Source organism: Cervus elaphus, chromosome 9 (genome assembly GCF_910594005.1).
Source record: "Cervus elaphus chromosome 9, mCerEla1.1, whole genome shotgun sequence".
NCBI classification, from domain to species: Eukaryota; Metazoa; Chordata; class Mammalia; order Artiodactyla; family Cervidae; genus Cervus; species Cervus elaphus.
In genome coordinates this window covers 18,494,160-18,510,950 of record NC_057823.1, presented here as the reverse complement: position 1 = coordinate 18,510,950, position 16,791 = coordinate 18,494,160, and the positions used below count along the sequence as shown (strand labels likewise).

At 50.8% G+C, this 16,791-nt stretch overlaps 1 protein-coding gene across 2 annotated transcripts; it reads left to right on the top strand.

Annotated features, from left to right (window-relative positions):
• Positions 1-4,998: 4,998 nt before the first annotated feature.
• Positions 4,999-9,072, top strand: ACP5 (acid phosphatase 5, tartrate resistant). 2 transcript variants are annotated; one of them, XM_043911635.1, is made up of 6 exons: positions 4,999-5,375; positions 6,396-6,482; positions 6,709-6,987; positions 7,196-7,323; positions 7,467-7,812; positions 8,448-9,072. In XM_043911635.1, the coding sequence occupies exons 3-6, from the start codon at positions 6,709-6,711 to the stop codon at positions 8,724-8,726; spliced, it is 1,032 nt and encodes a 343-aa protein (XP_043767570.1). In that variant the 5' UTR covers positions 4,999-5,375; positions 6,396-6,482; the 3' UTR covers positions 8,727-9,072. The 2 variants fall into 2 exon arrangements, with proteins under 2 accessions (XP_043767570.1, XP_043767569.1); XM_043911634.1 differs by lacking the exon at positions 4,999-5,375 and adding an exon at positions 5,466-5,566.
• The last annotated feature ends 7,719 nt before the right edge of the window (positions 9,073-16,791 follow it).

Sequence of the window (16,791 nt, the reverse complement as noted above, 5' to 3'; positions counted from 1 at the left end):
ACCACAAAAGCCCAAATAAATACATAGCAGTAGATAGCAGTAGTTAAATGGGTACAGATAGATATAAACAGATACAGAGAAACAGATGATACAGATCTGTCTGTGACTTGCTTTTTCCCAGATTGATCTTATAAAAACACAGCTTGGACCCTATCCTCCAAACCTATCACCTTCCAAAGCAAGTCCACCCTCCATGACTCCAGGCCCTTGTCCCTGTGATCCTTTTAGCCCCTGATCCCCACCTCCTGAAACCTCCCACCTCAGGCTCTCCTCACCATACATACCAGTCTGGTGCACACCTCCCTTCACTGACTCGTGCTTGGCAGAAGTAATGTTAACCCCATTCTCCCTTCTCCCCCATCAAGTGAAGCTTTCTTGTCCACCCAGATCTGCTTTCGAGGGAATTCCTGGCCTGGGGATGGGGGGATACTTGACAGACTAGAGACTTGGGAGTAGGTAATGGGGTTGTGTGTTGAGTCCAGATGTCCAGGAGGCTTGAGGAAGTGTTATGGCATTGAAGTCAGGTACTCAAGGGCAAGAAGGTGAGCAGAGAGTGGGCCAGAGGAAGGCACAGCAAGTGCAAAGTCCCTGAAGTAGGAATTTGTTGTTGCTGTTTGGTCACTGAGTCATGTCTGACTCTTTGCAACCCCACTGACTGCAGCACGCCAGGCTTCCCTGGCCTTCACTATCTCCCAGAATTTGCTCAGATTCATGCCCATTGAGTCGGTGACACCATCCAACCATCTCATCCTCTGTCATCCCCTTCTCCTCCTGCCCTCCATCTTTCCCAGCATCATGGTCTTTGCAGTGAGTCAGGTCTTCACATCAGGTGGCCAAAGGATTGGAGTTTCAAGTTCAGCACCAGTCCTTCCAATGAATATTCAGGGCTGATTTCCCTTAGGATTAACTGGTTTGATCCAGGACTCTGGATCAAATCCAGAGGACTGTCAAGAGTCTTCTCAAAAAAAAAAAAAAGAGTCTTCTCCAATACACTGTCTTTAGTGTGACTTGTGTCCTGTGGCCCAGACAGGAAGGAGATGCAGACAGTGATGTATTTCCAAGAGTCCTGCATTATGAAAAACAGCAACAGCATTTGGGAATTCCCTGGTGGTCTAGTTGGTTAAGACTCCATGTACTTCCAACGCTGGGAGTGCGAGTTTGATCCTTGGTCAGGGAACTAAGATCCCACATGCCGTGCACCTTGGCCAAAAAAAATGTTTAGATGAAGCAAGCTAAGGGGTGGTTGTGATGTGCTGTGCTGTGTCGCTCAGTCATGTCTGACTCTTTGCCACCCCATGAACTGTAGCCCGCCAGGTTCCTCTGTCCGTGGAGATTCTCCAGGCAAGAATACTGGAGGGGGTTGCCATGCCTTCCTCCAGGGGATCTTCCCAATCCAGGGGTCAAACCCAGGTCTTCCGCATTGCAGGGAGATTCTTTACCATCTGAGCCACCATGGAAGCCCTGGTGGTTAGTGGGGTGGTTAGTGGTAGGTGAAACCAGGAAGGTTCGGGCAGGCTGCACATTCAGACTGGAGGTAAAAACATGTTGTGCAATGGTGTCCCCTTCTTCCACCTTTCCACTGGTAATTCCTGAGGAGTTGCCATGTGGGCCCCAGATTCTAGATGCCAGAGAAACAGCAGCAAACACGACTGGCCGAGACAGTTCTTATCACCTCAGACCTCATTCGTCTGGGGAGACAGACTGAAAACAAGATAAGCAGAGTGTGGTTCAACAGGCAGCGATAAGGGCTGTGGATAAAACTACAGCAGGATAAGAGGGATTCGGGATGGGGGTGGGAGGGGTGCTTTTTAGATGAGTTAAAAGAACTTCAATACAGTAGCGAGGCAGCCACAGGGGTAGTTGGAGAAGGAAGGATCTTCTACGAAAATGGAACAGCAAGTGCCAAGGCCCTGAGGTCAGAGCGAGGGCTCCTGTTCCAAGAAGGGAGAGTGAGAAAGCCAGAAGAGTGATCAGGGCTGCGGCAGAGCAGGCAAGGGAGGGCAGGGAGGAACTCAGCCATGGGATTGACGTTGCTGTTGGGAAGCAAGGCGGGAGAGGATGGGGAAGGAGGCTCAGGGCCAAACCCTGATCCACCTCCACAGACAATCAGAACCAGAACTGTGTTCGCTGGAATGAACAGAGAGGAGTTTGCTCAGAACCCCAGAGGTGACCTGAAAGACCTAACTGAGGAGTCGCAAGTTTCATTACACACTCCACACGAAGCCTGATTCATTTTCATGTGCATGTGCTTCTGTACTTTTTTTATTTAAAAGGTACAGAAAAATGTTTAGGTGCATGTTAACTTTTAAGAAATAAATGTTATTTTAAAACCTTTTTAAGTAGACACCCTCTACTTACGGGCCAGGGACCCCACAAAATGCGAGCAGGTCCCCAGTCCTGGACAGCGGGGTCCCAAGGCTCATCCCAGACTTGGGGCGCCCCCATGCCCACACCTATTGGAGATCCCAGCCCAGCACCCGCCAAGATGAGGGTGATGGACAGGAAAGAGCAGTAGCCCATCTGCCCTGGGCCTGAATCCCAGCCCGGCCGCCCCCAGCTTTGTGACTCTGGACCAACAAGGTCCCATCTGAGCCTCAGCTTCTCTTTCTGTAAAATGGGCGTGATCTTGTGCCTACCTCACAGATGGTGCTGGGACCACACCAGTCAATCCAAGTAAAGCCCAGAGCAAGCACTCATCGGCAAAAAAAAATTAAAAAAATAAAAAATAAAAGGTACAGAAAAATGTTTAGGTGCATGTTAACTTTTAAGAAATAAATGTTATTTTAAAACCTTTTTAAAAAGCAAAAAAAAACTAAAAGATACAGAAAATGTTAACATTTGACAAGGTCAAAAAATGGTATCAATAGGACTTCCCTGGTGGTCCAGGGAAGGGCTCTGAGCTTCCACTGCAGGGGGCACAGGTTTGATCCCTGGTCCAGGAACTAAGATCCCCACATGTCACACAGCAAAGCCCCTCAAAAAAATGCTATCAGTGGCATCCCATTCTTCAGAAGAAAAAATGTAGGCAGAGAAAAATTAATAAAAAAAAATTACTGAATAGTGACTCTCTAGGCAGACGGGTGTAATCATTTCCCTTGTGCTTTTCAGGATTTTCCGACGTGTCTACAAAGACCATGTAATACAATAGGATAACAAATATTATAGTTTTGTGTGATCTCAAAAAATACAGAAAGCATAGAAGATAATCCTTCCAACACCCCAGACCTGCTACATGAAGAAGCAAATTTAACAGTGGATTCTAATTGCTTCCGATCATTTTGTTCTCCTTTTTCGTGAAAGGAAACAGTAGGGATAAATTTGAAGCCCCTTTTCTGGACACCCCTCCTTATCCCTGAGCCCCAATTCTGTTCCCTTCCCTGTCTTCCCAGAAAAACAACCACTTCCCTGAATCTGGAGTGAGGTCTTTGTTTCCTGTGTGTACATTCAGACTGCAGCTATGTTAGGAGGAAGTCTGCATTTATTCTACTGGCAAAATAACTAAGCACTTTTCAAGCAAAAATCCAAACAGTACAGAAAGTATGGATTTCCCAGGTGGCGTAGTGGTAAAGAATCCAGCTGCTGGTGCAAGAGATGCAGGAGGCATGGGTTCGATCCCTGGGTCGGGAAGATCCCCTGGAATAAGAAACAGTAGCCCATTCCAGTATTCTTGCCTGGGAAATCCCATGGACAGAGGAGCCTGGCACGCTATAGTCCCTGGGGTCCCAAAGAGTTGGTCTTGACTGAGTGAGTGAGCACAGCAAACAGCACAGAAAGTATAAAATGGAAAGAGAATGCCCCACCCCACCTCCAAAGAATGGAAAGTAATTAACAGCTAGAATATAAATTTCACCAGCACTTGGGGCCCAGCAGAGCAGGTTTTTCCTGATCTGTCTTGTTCCCTGCTGTGTCTGTTGGGTACTGGGCATATAGCAGGTGTTCAATGCACGTTGAATCAACGTTTAAGTTTCTTGGGTCACACCTGTTTTCAAAGTCAACTTTTTTATTTTGGCATAACTTTAGATTTACAGGAAAATTGCAAAAAAAATTTTAAAAACAGCGCAAAGAGTTGCAACATACGTCTCACTGTTGCCTCAGTGACTAGCATCCTGTACAGGTCACACCTGTAACCACTCCAGGATCGTTTCTTAGTTGTGTTACTATTCACAAAACTTTCAATGTCACCAGATTTTCCTGCAGTGCCCCTTTTCTGGCCCAAGATCCCCATGTTCAGATTGTCCTCCCATTTCTTGGCTCTCCTCCAGTCTGTGGAACATGTTAGTCACTCACTCGTGTCCAACTCTTAGGGAACCCATGGACTATAATCTGCCAGGCTCCTCCGTCCAAGGAATTCTCCAGGCAAAAATACTGGAGTGGGTAGCCACTCTCTTCTCCAGGGGATCTACCTGACCCAGGATCCAACCCAGGTTTTCTGCATTGCAGGGAGATTCCTTACGTAATCTGAGCCACTAGGGAAGCCCACAGCGCTTCAAAGTTTGCTTTTTCATGACTGGGCCATTTTTGCAGAGTTCTAGGCAGGTTTTCTATACAGTGGGTTTCCCAGGTGGTGCAGTTGGTTAAGAATCCATTTGCCAATGCAGGTGAGGAAAGAGATTCGGGTTCCACCCCTCCATCAAGAAGATCCTCTGGAGAAGGGAATGGCTACCCACTCCAGTCTTCTTGCCTGAAAAATTCCTTGGATGGAGGAGCCTGGCAGGCTGTAGTCCCTAAGGTTGGAAAGAGTGGGACTTAGTGACAGAATAACCACCACCAGCTTCAAAAGGAGGCGGGAAGGGTTGTGCCCTTGCTTCTGGAGAGTGTTTCAAGGTAAATTATTTGCACATCTAAGGAAGAGTGAACTCTGCCCTCACGCATAATTTAGAGACCAGGAAACTGAGGTTGAAGACGACAGACATCCTCTCTCGAGGGTCAGTCCTGGGCTGCCACCCCACCCAGCGCTGCGATAGGGAGGCCCTGGCACCCAAAGTGTGTAGGCCCCAAGGGTGGAGATTCTGCCTGCGTTGGGGGGGCAGGGGATGGAAACCGGGACCCCAAGTCACTCTCCCCGGCCGAGCTGCAGTGCAGTCGGCCGGGTATGGGCCGTCCTCCGGGGTGCAGTGCGTCACCCCCAGTTACAGAAGCGCTGCCCGCACCCCGGAGGCGTGGTGACGCGGGGTGACCCAGCAGGATCCCCGGGTGCGGCCGGCAGGGCCAGGAGGTCCAGGCTCCAGCGCTTCCGGCCGCTGGGGATCACCTGGGCCGCCCCCGGCCGCCGCGTCCTTTAAGCCCGGGCAGCCCCGACGGCGAGCGCCGGGCATTCCTGCAGCTTGGCTCGCTCAGCCGCGCCTGGCCTTGACCCCGGGCCCCGCCGACTGCAGGTGAGACCGCCCGGCGGGTGTAGACCGGAGGCCTCCACCCGGGGGAGTGGTCTCCGCCTAACCTCGTGACCCACTTCCTGTTTATCTAGGCTGTGGGGTCGGGAGTGGGGGGAGCAAGCAGCCAGCCTGTGTCCTCAAGCCTGGGGATGGGGGCCCCCATCCACCGTCGCAAGGGGCTGTAGAGAGCCATCGTGAGTGCCTACGGGTCCATGGATCCAGGGGGCCGGGAGAAGGGAGGCAGGGAGGGGAGGGGCAGGTCAGACAAGCCTCAAGAGCAGCGGCCGAGGGTGTGAGGGTCAAAAGCCTGTGGTCACACGGCTGGTCACCAGCTCCCTCCTGCCTGGGTTCCTCCTGCAGGAATGGGGGTGGCGTGAGGCAGAGGGGAAGATGCGGGCTGGACTTCCTGGAAACGGAGGCCCCTGCTGTTTAGGGGAGGGGGGGTGACCCTGGCTGGGATTGGGGCTGCCTTCGGATGTTTCACACACACCTCACACACCGGACCCACAACTCAGCCGAGAGACACAACACACACATGCGGCTGGACTGGGGCGCGAGGCCGGGACACACCGGTCTTGTCCCCCACACCCAGTTCCACTTGAGGACTCGAGCACGCCTCCCTGGCACCCCACACAGGGCCCTGCCAGTGGCTGTGTCCACCGCCATGGGGACATGGGACAAGCACAGAGCAGGCATGTGACCGAGGCAGGCACGCTCAGCTACATGCAGATAACAGTGCAGACACACCCAGACGTGGGCAGACAAACACGTCCACTGAGGATGCGGACACGGGATGGGTGGCTGGCTGGGAGGGGTGCACCGATAGAGCTTGCTGCACACTCGAGGGCCCAGGACACAAACACGCTCCGCTGGGCAAACACGGGGGCTGCTCTGGAGTGCCACACCCCACCTCGAATCCCGTGGCCAGCGCTGGGGAACTAGCTCCCAGGCTCACATGACCCAAGGGGAGGGCTCCTGGAGAAACTGCCTCATCCTCTCTAATGATCCATTTCCGCCCCCCAGGAAATAAAGGCTTGTGCCCAGCCGCTCTGCAGTGGAGCTCACCTGCCTCTCTGAGCCCCCAGGCAACTGGCTTGTTCCTCCCCCAGGGTGAGTGCTGGGCCCCTGCACACCCAGCCCTCCCCACCCTGCCGGCTGGATCCTGCTTGCCCGCCCACTGACCCTCCCAGCCAGATGTTGCCCTGAAGCCCTGGGAACTCGAGCACCAAGCCAGCCCTGCAGGGAGCCCATGTCTTCCCCTCCCAGAACAGGGCCAGTGGCGGGTCTCAGGGTGGCCTGCTGCCCAAGCCCCAGACGCCTGTCTCTCCCCTCCCAGATGGACATGTGGACGGTTCTGCTCATCCTGCAAGCCTCGCTGGTGCTCCCCCGGGCTGCTGCTGCTGCTGCCGCCACCACCCCCACCCCCATGCTGCGCTTCGTCGCCGTGGGTGACTGGGGAGGGGTCCCCAACGCCCCATTCTACACAGCCCGGGAAATGGCCAATGCCAAAGAGATTGCCAGGACAGTGCAGATCCTGGGCGCAGACTTCATTCTGTCCCTGGGAGACAATTTCTACTTCAGCGGTGTGCAGGATGTCAATGACAAGAGGTTTCAGGTGTGTGCCACTGGAGTGGCGGGGGTGGGGGGAGGGCGATGCGTGGAGAAGCCTCTAGACCTTTTACTAGAGAGGGCAGAGCGACATGATGGTTGCACACGCAGAGCACGCACAGCTTCTCCCTTGTTCCTGGCCCCCGAGTTGGTGGGAGCAGCCAGTGGCTGCTTGAACCTGAGCTGGGTGCCGCCCTTCTGTCTGTCTGCTGCAGGAGACCTTCGAGGATGTGTTCTCTGCCTCCCCGCTCCGCACCGTGCCCTGGTACGTGCTGGCTGGCAACCATGACCATCTGGGGAACGTCTCAGCCCAGATCGCCTACTCCAGGGTCTCCAAGCGCTGGTGAGCCTGCCCCCTCCTGCCTCTCCTTCCCACCCCGCACCAGCCTCCTCCCTCGGGGGGCAAAGAGGCCAATCAGCCAGAGCTGAGCCCGGGGCGTCTCCGCCCGAGATGGACACCTACCCCTTTCTCCGAACCATCCGCAGGAAGTTCCCCAGCCCTTACTACCGCCTGCGCTTCAAGATCCCCCGGTCCAACGTGTCCGTGGCCATCTTCATGCTGGACACCGTGACCCTGTGCGGCAACTCTGATGACTTTGCCAGCCAGCAGCCCGAGCGACCCCGCAACTTGGCGATGGCCCGCACGCAGCTGGCCTGGCTCAAGAAGCAGCTGGCAGCGGCCAAGGAGGACTACGTGCTGGTGGCCGGCCATTACCCTGTGTGGTCTATCGCCGAGCACGGGCCCACCCACTGCCTGGTCAAGCAGCTGCTGCCGCTGCTGACCACACACAAGGTCACCGCCTACCTGTGTGGCCACGACCACAACCTGCAGGTGAGGGTCCCCAGGGCGGCCTGGGGCCCTGGTAAGGGGAGGACGTCCCCAGCCTGGCCAGTGTGCCACGTGGGGTGGCGTTGGGGGTCCTCTTGTTCATGTGTGTGTGCTCAGTCGTATCCAACTCTTTGCAACTCCGTGGACTGTAGCCCGTGAGGCTCCTCTGTCCGTGGGATTCTCCAGGCAAGAATACTGGAGAGGGTTGCCATGCGCTCCTCCAGGGGAATCCTCCCGACTTAGGGATCGAATCCCATCCCCTGTGTCTCCTGCGTTGGCAGGCAGCTTCTTTACCAGAGCCATCTGGGAGTTCCCCTCCTGTTTGGGGCCCTCTCAATTATCACTATCCCTCAAACTCTATGCTTGCTAACGAGAACACAGCCCAAAGTTCCCTAAAAGCCCTCCCAGGGGTCCCTGTTGCCAGTTGCTTCCCCACATCAACATGCTCCCAGAGGTGAAGAAACTGGAGACTTGGCAGGGGTGGCATGGGGTGGGGGCCTGGGGTTATGTTCCTTGCTCAAGGTGACTCTGATGAAGTGCAGACCTGAGCCTGCACCCAAGACAGGTGGGCACCCAGTCCACAGTCCGCCTAACTGAGGGGCTGGGGGCTCCACCGACCCTGTGTCCTCTGTCCACAGTACCTTCAGGATGAGAACGGCTTGGGCTTCGTGTTGAGCGGGGCCGGGAACTTCATGGACCCCTCGAAGAAACACACGCGCAAAGTCCCCAGTGGCTACCTGCGCTTCCACTACGGAGCCGAGAACTCACTGGGTGGCTTCGCCTACGTAGAGATCAGCCCCAAGGAGATGAGCATCACTTACATTGAAGCCTCAGGCAAGTCCCTCTTCAAGACCAGGTTGCCGAGGCGAGCCAGGTCCGAGCATCAGCACCGCCGGGAGCTCCGTGCTGGGGCCTGAGTGAGAAGGCGCCTCCCTGCCGGTGGGTGGGTGGGCCCCGCTGGGACACACACACACCCCCTCCCTACTCCCCCTGCCCGTGGGCAGGCTTTCTCAGGAGCCCGTGGTGTGAAGGCAGAGCAGGAAAGAGAAGGGCAGATGAGGAACTTGTGACATAGATGCCCGTGTCTGAAAGAAACATGGACACATGTATGGGCCAGAGTGCCAGGCCCCGTGACCGGGCTCGCCCAGCCTGAGTTCCGGGCATTGAGGGGCAAGGAGGGAGGAAGGCAGAGCTTTCCCCTGGATCAGGCATCCTTCTGTCACTGCCGAATAGACAATAAAAGAAAAACTTGCAAAGGCTGAACATGTGTGTTGTAAGCGTCTCTTTCCTTACCTCCCTGGCGAGATGCAATACATGGGGTTGGAAAGGTTGGGGCTTCCCCACCATCCTCGCTCTGCACCTTCATCTCTTAGTCTCGTCTGTAACCGACTGGCCTCATCCATGAGTACGATTTTAAGGCCAAACAGGAACTTAAGTTCCTGGTGGTCCAGTGGTTAAGAATCTGCCTTCCTAAGTCAGGCGAGGAGAAATACTATATGACATCCCTTATATGTGTAGTAAAAAAAAAAAAAATGATACACATGAACTTAAAAAACAGAAAGAGATTCACAGACTTAGAAAAAGAACTTATGGTTGCCGGGGATGAAGGGATAGTTAGGGAGTTTGGGATGGACATGTGCACACTACTATATTTAAAATGGATAACCACAAGGACCTACTGTGGAACTCTGATCAATATTGTGTCAGCCTGCATGGGAGAGGAGTTTGAGGGAGAATGGATACATGTGTACATATGGCCTATGGTGAGTTCCTTCATTGTTCACCTGAAACTATCACAACATTGCTCACTGGCTATACCCTGATTCAAAATAAAAATTAAAAAAAGAAGAATCTGCTTTCCAGTGCAGGGGACATGGGTTCGCTCTCTGGTAGGGAAACTAAGACCCCACATGCTGTGGAGCAACTAAGTCTGCACTCACAACTACCCAGCAAGATCCTGAGTGCCTCAGTAAGATCCTATGCAGCCAAATAAATTAATTAAAAAAAAAAAACACCAAATAGAAGGGTACAACTTCCTCCTCCAGTTTTCTTTCCTTCCATAATAAAAAAAAACCTCCCCCTTTTCACAAAGATCATCTCCACATACACTCAATTCTGCATGCATTCTATCTAGCCACAAGTCGAATGTTCATATCAGAACTTTTTTTTTTTTTTTGCTCATTTCAATATGGGATCAGTGCTATTCATACAGTTCTAAAATCTAAACTTTGTAGAAAAGGAAACTATCTCAGCTGCCTCATGTTTGTTCTTCCACCTTTCTAGAAAAACAATATTTTTACAAACATCTTGGGCTTCCTTCAAGGATTTCTGTGTGCAAATAAAGGCAAACCTGAATGTTTTTTCTCACCTTTCCCATTTATCTTCACCTTGCATTTTTAGTTTTTGTGTGTTTGATTTTTTTGGCTGTTCCTCAAGGCAAGGGATCTTCCCTGACAAAGAGCTATGTCTAGTTGTGTCTGACTCTTTGCAATGCCATGGACTGTAGCCCACCAGGCTCCTCTGTCCATGAGGATTTGCCAGGCAAGAACACTGGAGAGGGTTGCCATGCCTCCTCCAGGGGATCCTCCCAAACCAGGGATTGAACCCAGTTCTTCTGCATTGCAGGCAGATTCTTTACCATCTGAGCCTTAAGGGAACCCCATGAATGCTGGAGTGAGTAGCCTATCCCTTCTCCAGGGGAAGTTCCCGACCCAGGAATTGAACCGGGGTCTCCTGCATTGCAGGCGGATTCTTTACCAGCTGATCTACCAGGGGATTGAACCCGTGTCTCTGCAGTGGGGCCATGCAGACTTCACCACTGAACCACCAGGGAAGTCCCTGCACCTTGCTCTTTTGGTTCTGATTTTGTTTTCTTTTTAAATCAACTTCACTGAGTTCTCACGGACACATTTTAAAAGTGTGCAGTTCAGTAGTTTAGACAAAGGCACACACTCCCAAACCCAATGCCGCAATCAAGAAACAAGCATTTCCCGCACCCGCAAAGGTTCTCTTTTGCAATTTGCTCTTTCTGCCCTTTGTATCTGGAGATCTGCCCACTGGCCCTCAGGGGAGCTTATTTCGGCTGCTACAAGAGGCCCCACCGGGTGCCTGGCCCCATTGTCTGTCTAAACAGCCATCTACCGAGGAGTGCCCAGATGGCTTCCAATAATTTTGCAGTCCTCAAATCATGCTGCCATAAATGAGCCTGCACATTTATTTTCTATGTATGCAGAAATGATTGTAAAATAAACAAGATACACTCCTAAGAGGACGATTGCCCTGCTTTTTGACAGCCACAGATTTTCCGCCTTGTGTCACCAGCTCCTCGCAGGGGCCTATAGAAATCTTTTTCAGTCCTTCCCTCTCACCAGCACAGCCACCTTGGACATCCCCGGACCCATGCTTTTGTACATCTGTGCAAGTACATACAGGGGAAAACTTCCAGAATTATTTCAGAGCCTGTTCCTGCTAAAGAATGCTGAAAGCAAAATGCTCACCCTGAACCGAAAGCTGCAGAGAAATGCACTTAGTTCCCCTGTGGGCTTCTCAGTTGACTAAAACCAACCCACAAACAGCCTGACCCAGCCAGTTGCAGGAACTTCTTTCTTGACTCACCGGTCACCGCCCACTTCAGCTGCTATGGGCCAGGGACCCAATTGTTTGGGAAATGGCATCTTACATTTGCTACTTTGTAGCAATCAGTATTGATGAATTTGTTACATGTGTTACTTGGAAGGACTGATGCTGAAGCTGAAGCTAGAATACTTTGGCCACCTGATGCAAACAGCCAAGTCATTGGAAAAGACCCTGATGCTGGGAAGGATTGAGGGCAAGAGGAGAAGGGGGTGACAGAGGATGAGATGGTTGAATGGCATCACTGACTCAATGGACATGCATTTGAGCAAACTCCAGGAGATGGTGAAGGACAGGGAAGCCTGGAATGGGGCAGCCCATGGGGTTGCAAAGAACTGAACAACTGAACATACACACACACATACACATGTGTTATTACTAAAATTAAGCAAAGCTGGGGACTTCCTTGATGGTTCAGCGATTAAGACTTTGCCTTCCAATGCAAAGGTGAAAGTTTGATCTCTGGTCAGGGAGCTAAGATACCACAAGCCTCGTGGCCAAAAAAATACCCCACAAAACAGAAGCAAATTAAATACTTTAAAAATGGTCCACATCAAAAAAAATCTTTCAAAAAAATTAAGCAAAACTGTCTTACCAAAATGCCAACCCTGAAAAAAAAAAATGCCAACCCTGAGTTCCTTCCAGCTGGCATTACTACCAGCCAAGTCCTCTGCCAAAAAAAACAAAAAACACCATCCCAGGACTTCCCTGGCTGTTCTGTAGTTAAGACCCAGTGCAGGGGGCACAAGTTTGCTCTCTGGTTGGGGGAAATACCACATGCCTCATGGTGTGGCTAGAAAAAAAAGAACAAAAAACACACCATCGCTTCTAATCTTGACCGAGGAGGAAAGGGCCAGCAGTACCCCGGCTTCTCAGGGGACAGAAGCTTGACAGATTAAGTCAGGTGCCCAAAGTCCTGCTCAGGAAGTAGCAGATCCTCCATCTTAACCAGGACAGCCAAGGCAGCTCACAGCTACCCTGCCTCTCCCCACTGACTCAGAGACTCCAGGCAGGCAGGAGTCTGAATCAGAAGTCGGCCTCGTGTCCCTGTTTGCAGGGCCCAGAGTGTGGAATTAGCCCAACATCCCGGTTCACAGGGCCCAAAGAACGGAAAGAAGAAGTGACGCATCCAAGCTGACCCAGGTGGGAAGGAGAACTGGTCCCCCTCCTCCACAAGGGCCGAGTACTTCTGCCACTCACGGAGGCCCACATCCTGAGCCAACCCAAGGAGCACCCGAAGGAACAAGGCAGGGTGGACACATGCCCTCAGAGAGGACTTCCACCCAGCTTGGGGCGGGGGAAAACATCCACCAGCACACCGCAGTGGTTGGAAAGCTGCCTTGTCAATTACAGGAAATAAGATGGCAGAATCCTTAAGATCATAGTCACAGAGCTTCATCTCATCCCTCTCTTCCCGACCAACTGCGTCTGATGCAACCATCACGGATATTGTCAACTCTGAACTCCACTCCTCACACCAGGTGCTGGGCCTGGCACCGGCACCCTCACCCAGCCAGTTGGCTGTCAATGGAGAGTCAGGTCATACCCACCCTCCTCAACAGCCTCTGAGGTCAAGACTCCTGAACAGTGAGGTAACACCTGCCTGACCAAACAGCAAAATGCACAGTCATCCACACAGCATGACCCGGGCTCCAGGAAAACATCCAGAGGAAATCCAGAAACAAACAGGAGAGAACGATGACGCGATGTCGGTTAAGTTGATGTCGCAACTTTGCAGGAAAGATGTTATCTGCCTTGCCGGTTTGCCCAGAACAAAATAGCCTGACCCCTACTTCAGAGTGTGTGCAAAAATGAATTACAAGGGACTCACACATTTTGGTGTAGAAATAAAATACAGTAACTCAACTATATCCCAAAATAAAAGTAAAATTAAATTAAATTAAAATTACAGTAGAGTAATTCAACTATAATCAAAAACAGAAGTAAAACATACAGTAGAAAATGAACACCCACACAGAGATCTGAATAAGATAGCTCATAGTAGCTTTATACATAACTATCCTGAACTGGAAGCAACCCAAATGTCCATTATCAAGTGAAAGGATAAACAAACTGTGTCCCATCCATATGATGGAACACAACTCGATGATAAAAAGCAACAACTACTGATACATGCAACATTTGTTGATGTTGTTTAGTCACTAACTCCTGTCCAACTCTTTTTTGACCCCATGGACTGTAGCCCCACGAGGCTCCTCTGTCCATGGGATTCTCCTGGCAAGAATACTGGAGTGGGTTGCCATTTCCTACTCCAGGGGATCTCACCTGACCCAGGGATTGAACCTGCGGCTCCTGCATCAGCAGGCAAATTCTTTTCCACTGAGCCACTAAGAAAGCCAAACACAACATGGCCATAGGGAATTCTTCAGCAGCCCAGCAGTTAGGACTCTGCGCTTTCACTGCCTAGGACACAGGTTCAGTCCCAGGTCCAGGAACTAAGCTCCTCCTATGCTCCAAAGCCAAACCATCCCCCCACCAAACAAAACAAAACAAAACAAAAAAACCATAGACATGTCTCAGACATACTAAGCTGAGTAAAAGAAGCCAAACTCAAGAGGCTTCATATTGTATGATTCTGTTTGTATGACTTCCTCAAGAGCACAAAGTTATAGGAACTGAAAACAGGTTAGTTGGTGTCAAGGGCTGGGGTGTGGGGTAGGAATGGACTACAAAGAGACATAAGGACTTCTTGGGGGGGTGAAAACATTCTCTCTGCTGATCATGGAGATTGTTTCACAGCTGTATGTATCTGTCAAAACGTGCAGTTTGTCGTCTGTCAATTGTATCTCAACAAAGATGTGAGAGGAGGGAAGGAGTAGAAGTAGAGAGAAAGAAAGGAAAAAAGAAGGAGAGAAGAAAGGGAAAGAAAACAACAACAACAAAAAAAGAACCAGCGAACTTGGCAATCATGAGGAAATATAGGACTGTCCAAATACATACTATGGCAGTCACGCAATAGCTCCCTGTAGGTGTATTGACCAGTACCAAGTGGAAATATCAAGCTGCAAGGTAACATTATGGTATAAGGTAATAGCTCAGGTAGTAAAGAATCTGCTTGCAATGCAGGAGACCAGGTTCGATCCCTGGGTTGGGAAGATCCTCTGGAAAAGGAAATGGCTACCCACTCCAGTATTCTTGCCTGGAGAATCCCATGGACAGAGGAGCCTGGCGGGCTACAGTCCATGGGGTCGCAAAGAATCTGACACGACTGAATGATTAACACTACTACTACTTCTATGTCTGTATCCAGGTTTCTACAAGCAAGATCAAACCAGTCAATTCTAAAGGAAATCAACCCTGAATATTCATTGAAAGGACTGATGCTGAAGCCAAAGCTCCAATACTTTGGCCACCTGATGTGAAGAGCCAACTCATTGGAAAAGACCCTGATGCTGGGAAAGATGGAGGGCAGAAGTGGACAACAGAGATGAGATGGTTGGATGGCATCACCAACTCAATGGACATGAGTTTGAGGAAATTCTGGGAGATGGTGAAGGACAAGGAAAGCTGGTGTGCTGCAGTCCATGGGATCGCAAAGAGTCGCTGGGACTGAACAACTGAAAAGTCAAGACAAGACAGTTGGGAAGAGAGTCCTCCAGAGAGGCACTTCTGGGGTGAAGCTTGGCAGTTCCCAGAGTAACACTGCCCCCTAGAGGACTTCTTGGAGATAGGTTTATTGGAAACAATCTCGTTACAAATTCTTTTCTTAAACACTCTCAGCGAAACAGTTCTTATCAAGACTGCCAGGGACCAAACACTTGCCAAAGTCAACAGTCAACTGTCTTTCATCTTACTCAACATGTGACAACAGTTGATCACTCTTGTCTTGAAATACTTTTTTTCTGGAGACTTCTAGGAGAGGACAACCGACGTCTTTCTCCTCCGATAACACTGGTCTGGCCAGTCTCTTACTGGCTCCTCCTCCTCCTAATCTCTAAGGTTGGGGAGCCCTGGTCTTCTTTCTTTAAACTTATTATTTAATATTTATTTATTTGGCCATGCCAGGTCTTAGCTGTGGCGTGTGAGATCTAGTTTCCCGACCAAGGGTAAAACATGGGCCCCCTGCATTTAGAGCACAGTCTTAGCTATTGGACCACCAAGAAAGTCCCTGGTCTCCTTCCGTTTTTGTTTTTTAATAAATTTATTTATTTTTTACTGTGCTGGGTCTTAGTCGCTGTGCAGGCTTTTTTCTAGTTTCGCGCAGAGAGCAGGGGCTACTCTCTAGTTGCAATGTGCGGGCTCTTCATTGCTGTGGCTTCTCTTGTTGCAGAGTACAGGCTCTAAGACAGGTGGGCTTCCGTACTTACAGCACGTGGGCTTAGTAGTTGTGGCTTCTGGGCTCTAGAAAACAGGCTCAATAGTTGTGGTGCATGGGCTTTGTTGCTCTGTGGTATGTGGGATGTTTCCAGATCAGGGATCAAATCCTGCATCGGCAGGCAGATTCTTTACCACTGAGTCACCAGGGAAGCCTCCCCCCACCCCCATCCCCACTCCTTCTTAGCCTTCTTTTGCTGCACTTTGCCCTTTAACCCTGAAACCATGTGACCTCCTCTGACGCACGGCTTTAAATCATCTCCATATGTAGGTGACTCAAAATCACATCCAACTTCTCAGCCCCTAACATCCCTTCCAAAGGCCTGTTCTGTACCCTCTCTTGCTTGTCTCAAACTTGTCACAGCCAAACACAACCTTTGACCTCTCCTCCAAATCATTTCTCTCAAGCCTTTCCTCTTCTGGGTAAGAGGCAGCACCCAGGGTCTCCAACCTTGATTCTCCTCTCTCCTTCACTCCCTCTTTTTTTTTTTTTTTTTTTAATTATTTTGACTGTGCTGGGTTTTTGTTGCAGCTTGGGGGCTCTCTAGTTGCAGAGCACCAACTCAGCTGCCCAATAGTATGTGGGATCTTAATTCCCTAACCAGGGATCAAACCCTGGTACTCTGCACTGGAAGATGGATTCTTAACCACTGGGCCACCAAGGAAGTCCCCCCTCTTAAGTTCTACTTCTGTGTAACTTCTACTCAGCCTCTGGATTTCATCCTGAGCAGCAGCCTCCCGGGGAAGCCTTCTCTAACCTCCCAGACTAGTTGGGCAACCTTCTTCACCATCAGATGCTCTGAAATCTACACACTCCCCTCTGCTGAGCTGAACAGTGTAGCAACTGATCCTTTGTTTCTTTTTTACTTTTAATTAGAGGATAATTGCTTTACAATGTTGTATTGGTGTCTGCTATACAACATGAATCAGCCATAAGTATACATATGTCCCCTCCCTCTTGAGCCTTCCTCCCACCTCCCCCTGTCCTACCCTCTAGATGGCCAGAGCACAGGC

Excerpts from the sequence above, each read along its gene's own strand:
- ACP5 (XM_043911635.1), top strand. The coding sequence starts at position 6,709 with ATGGACATGTGGACGGTTCTGCTCATCCTGCAAGCCTCGCTGGTGCTC. Across the intron at positions 6,988-7,195 it reads TCAATGACAAGAGGTTTCAG|GAGACCTTCGAGGATGTGTT; the intron begins GTGTGTGCCACT and ends TGTCTGCTGCAG. Across the intron at positions 7,813-8,447 it reads GCCACGACCACAACCTGCAG|TACCTTCAGGATGAGAACGG; the intron begins GTGAGGGTCCCC and ends CTCTGTCCACAG.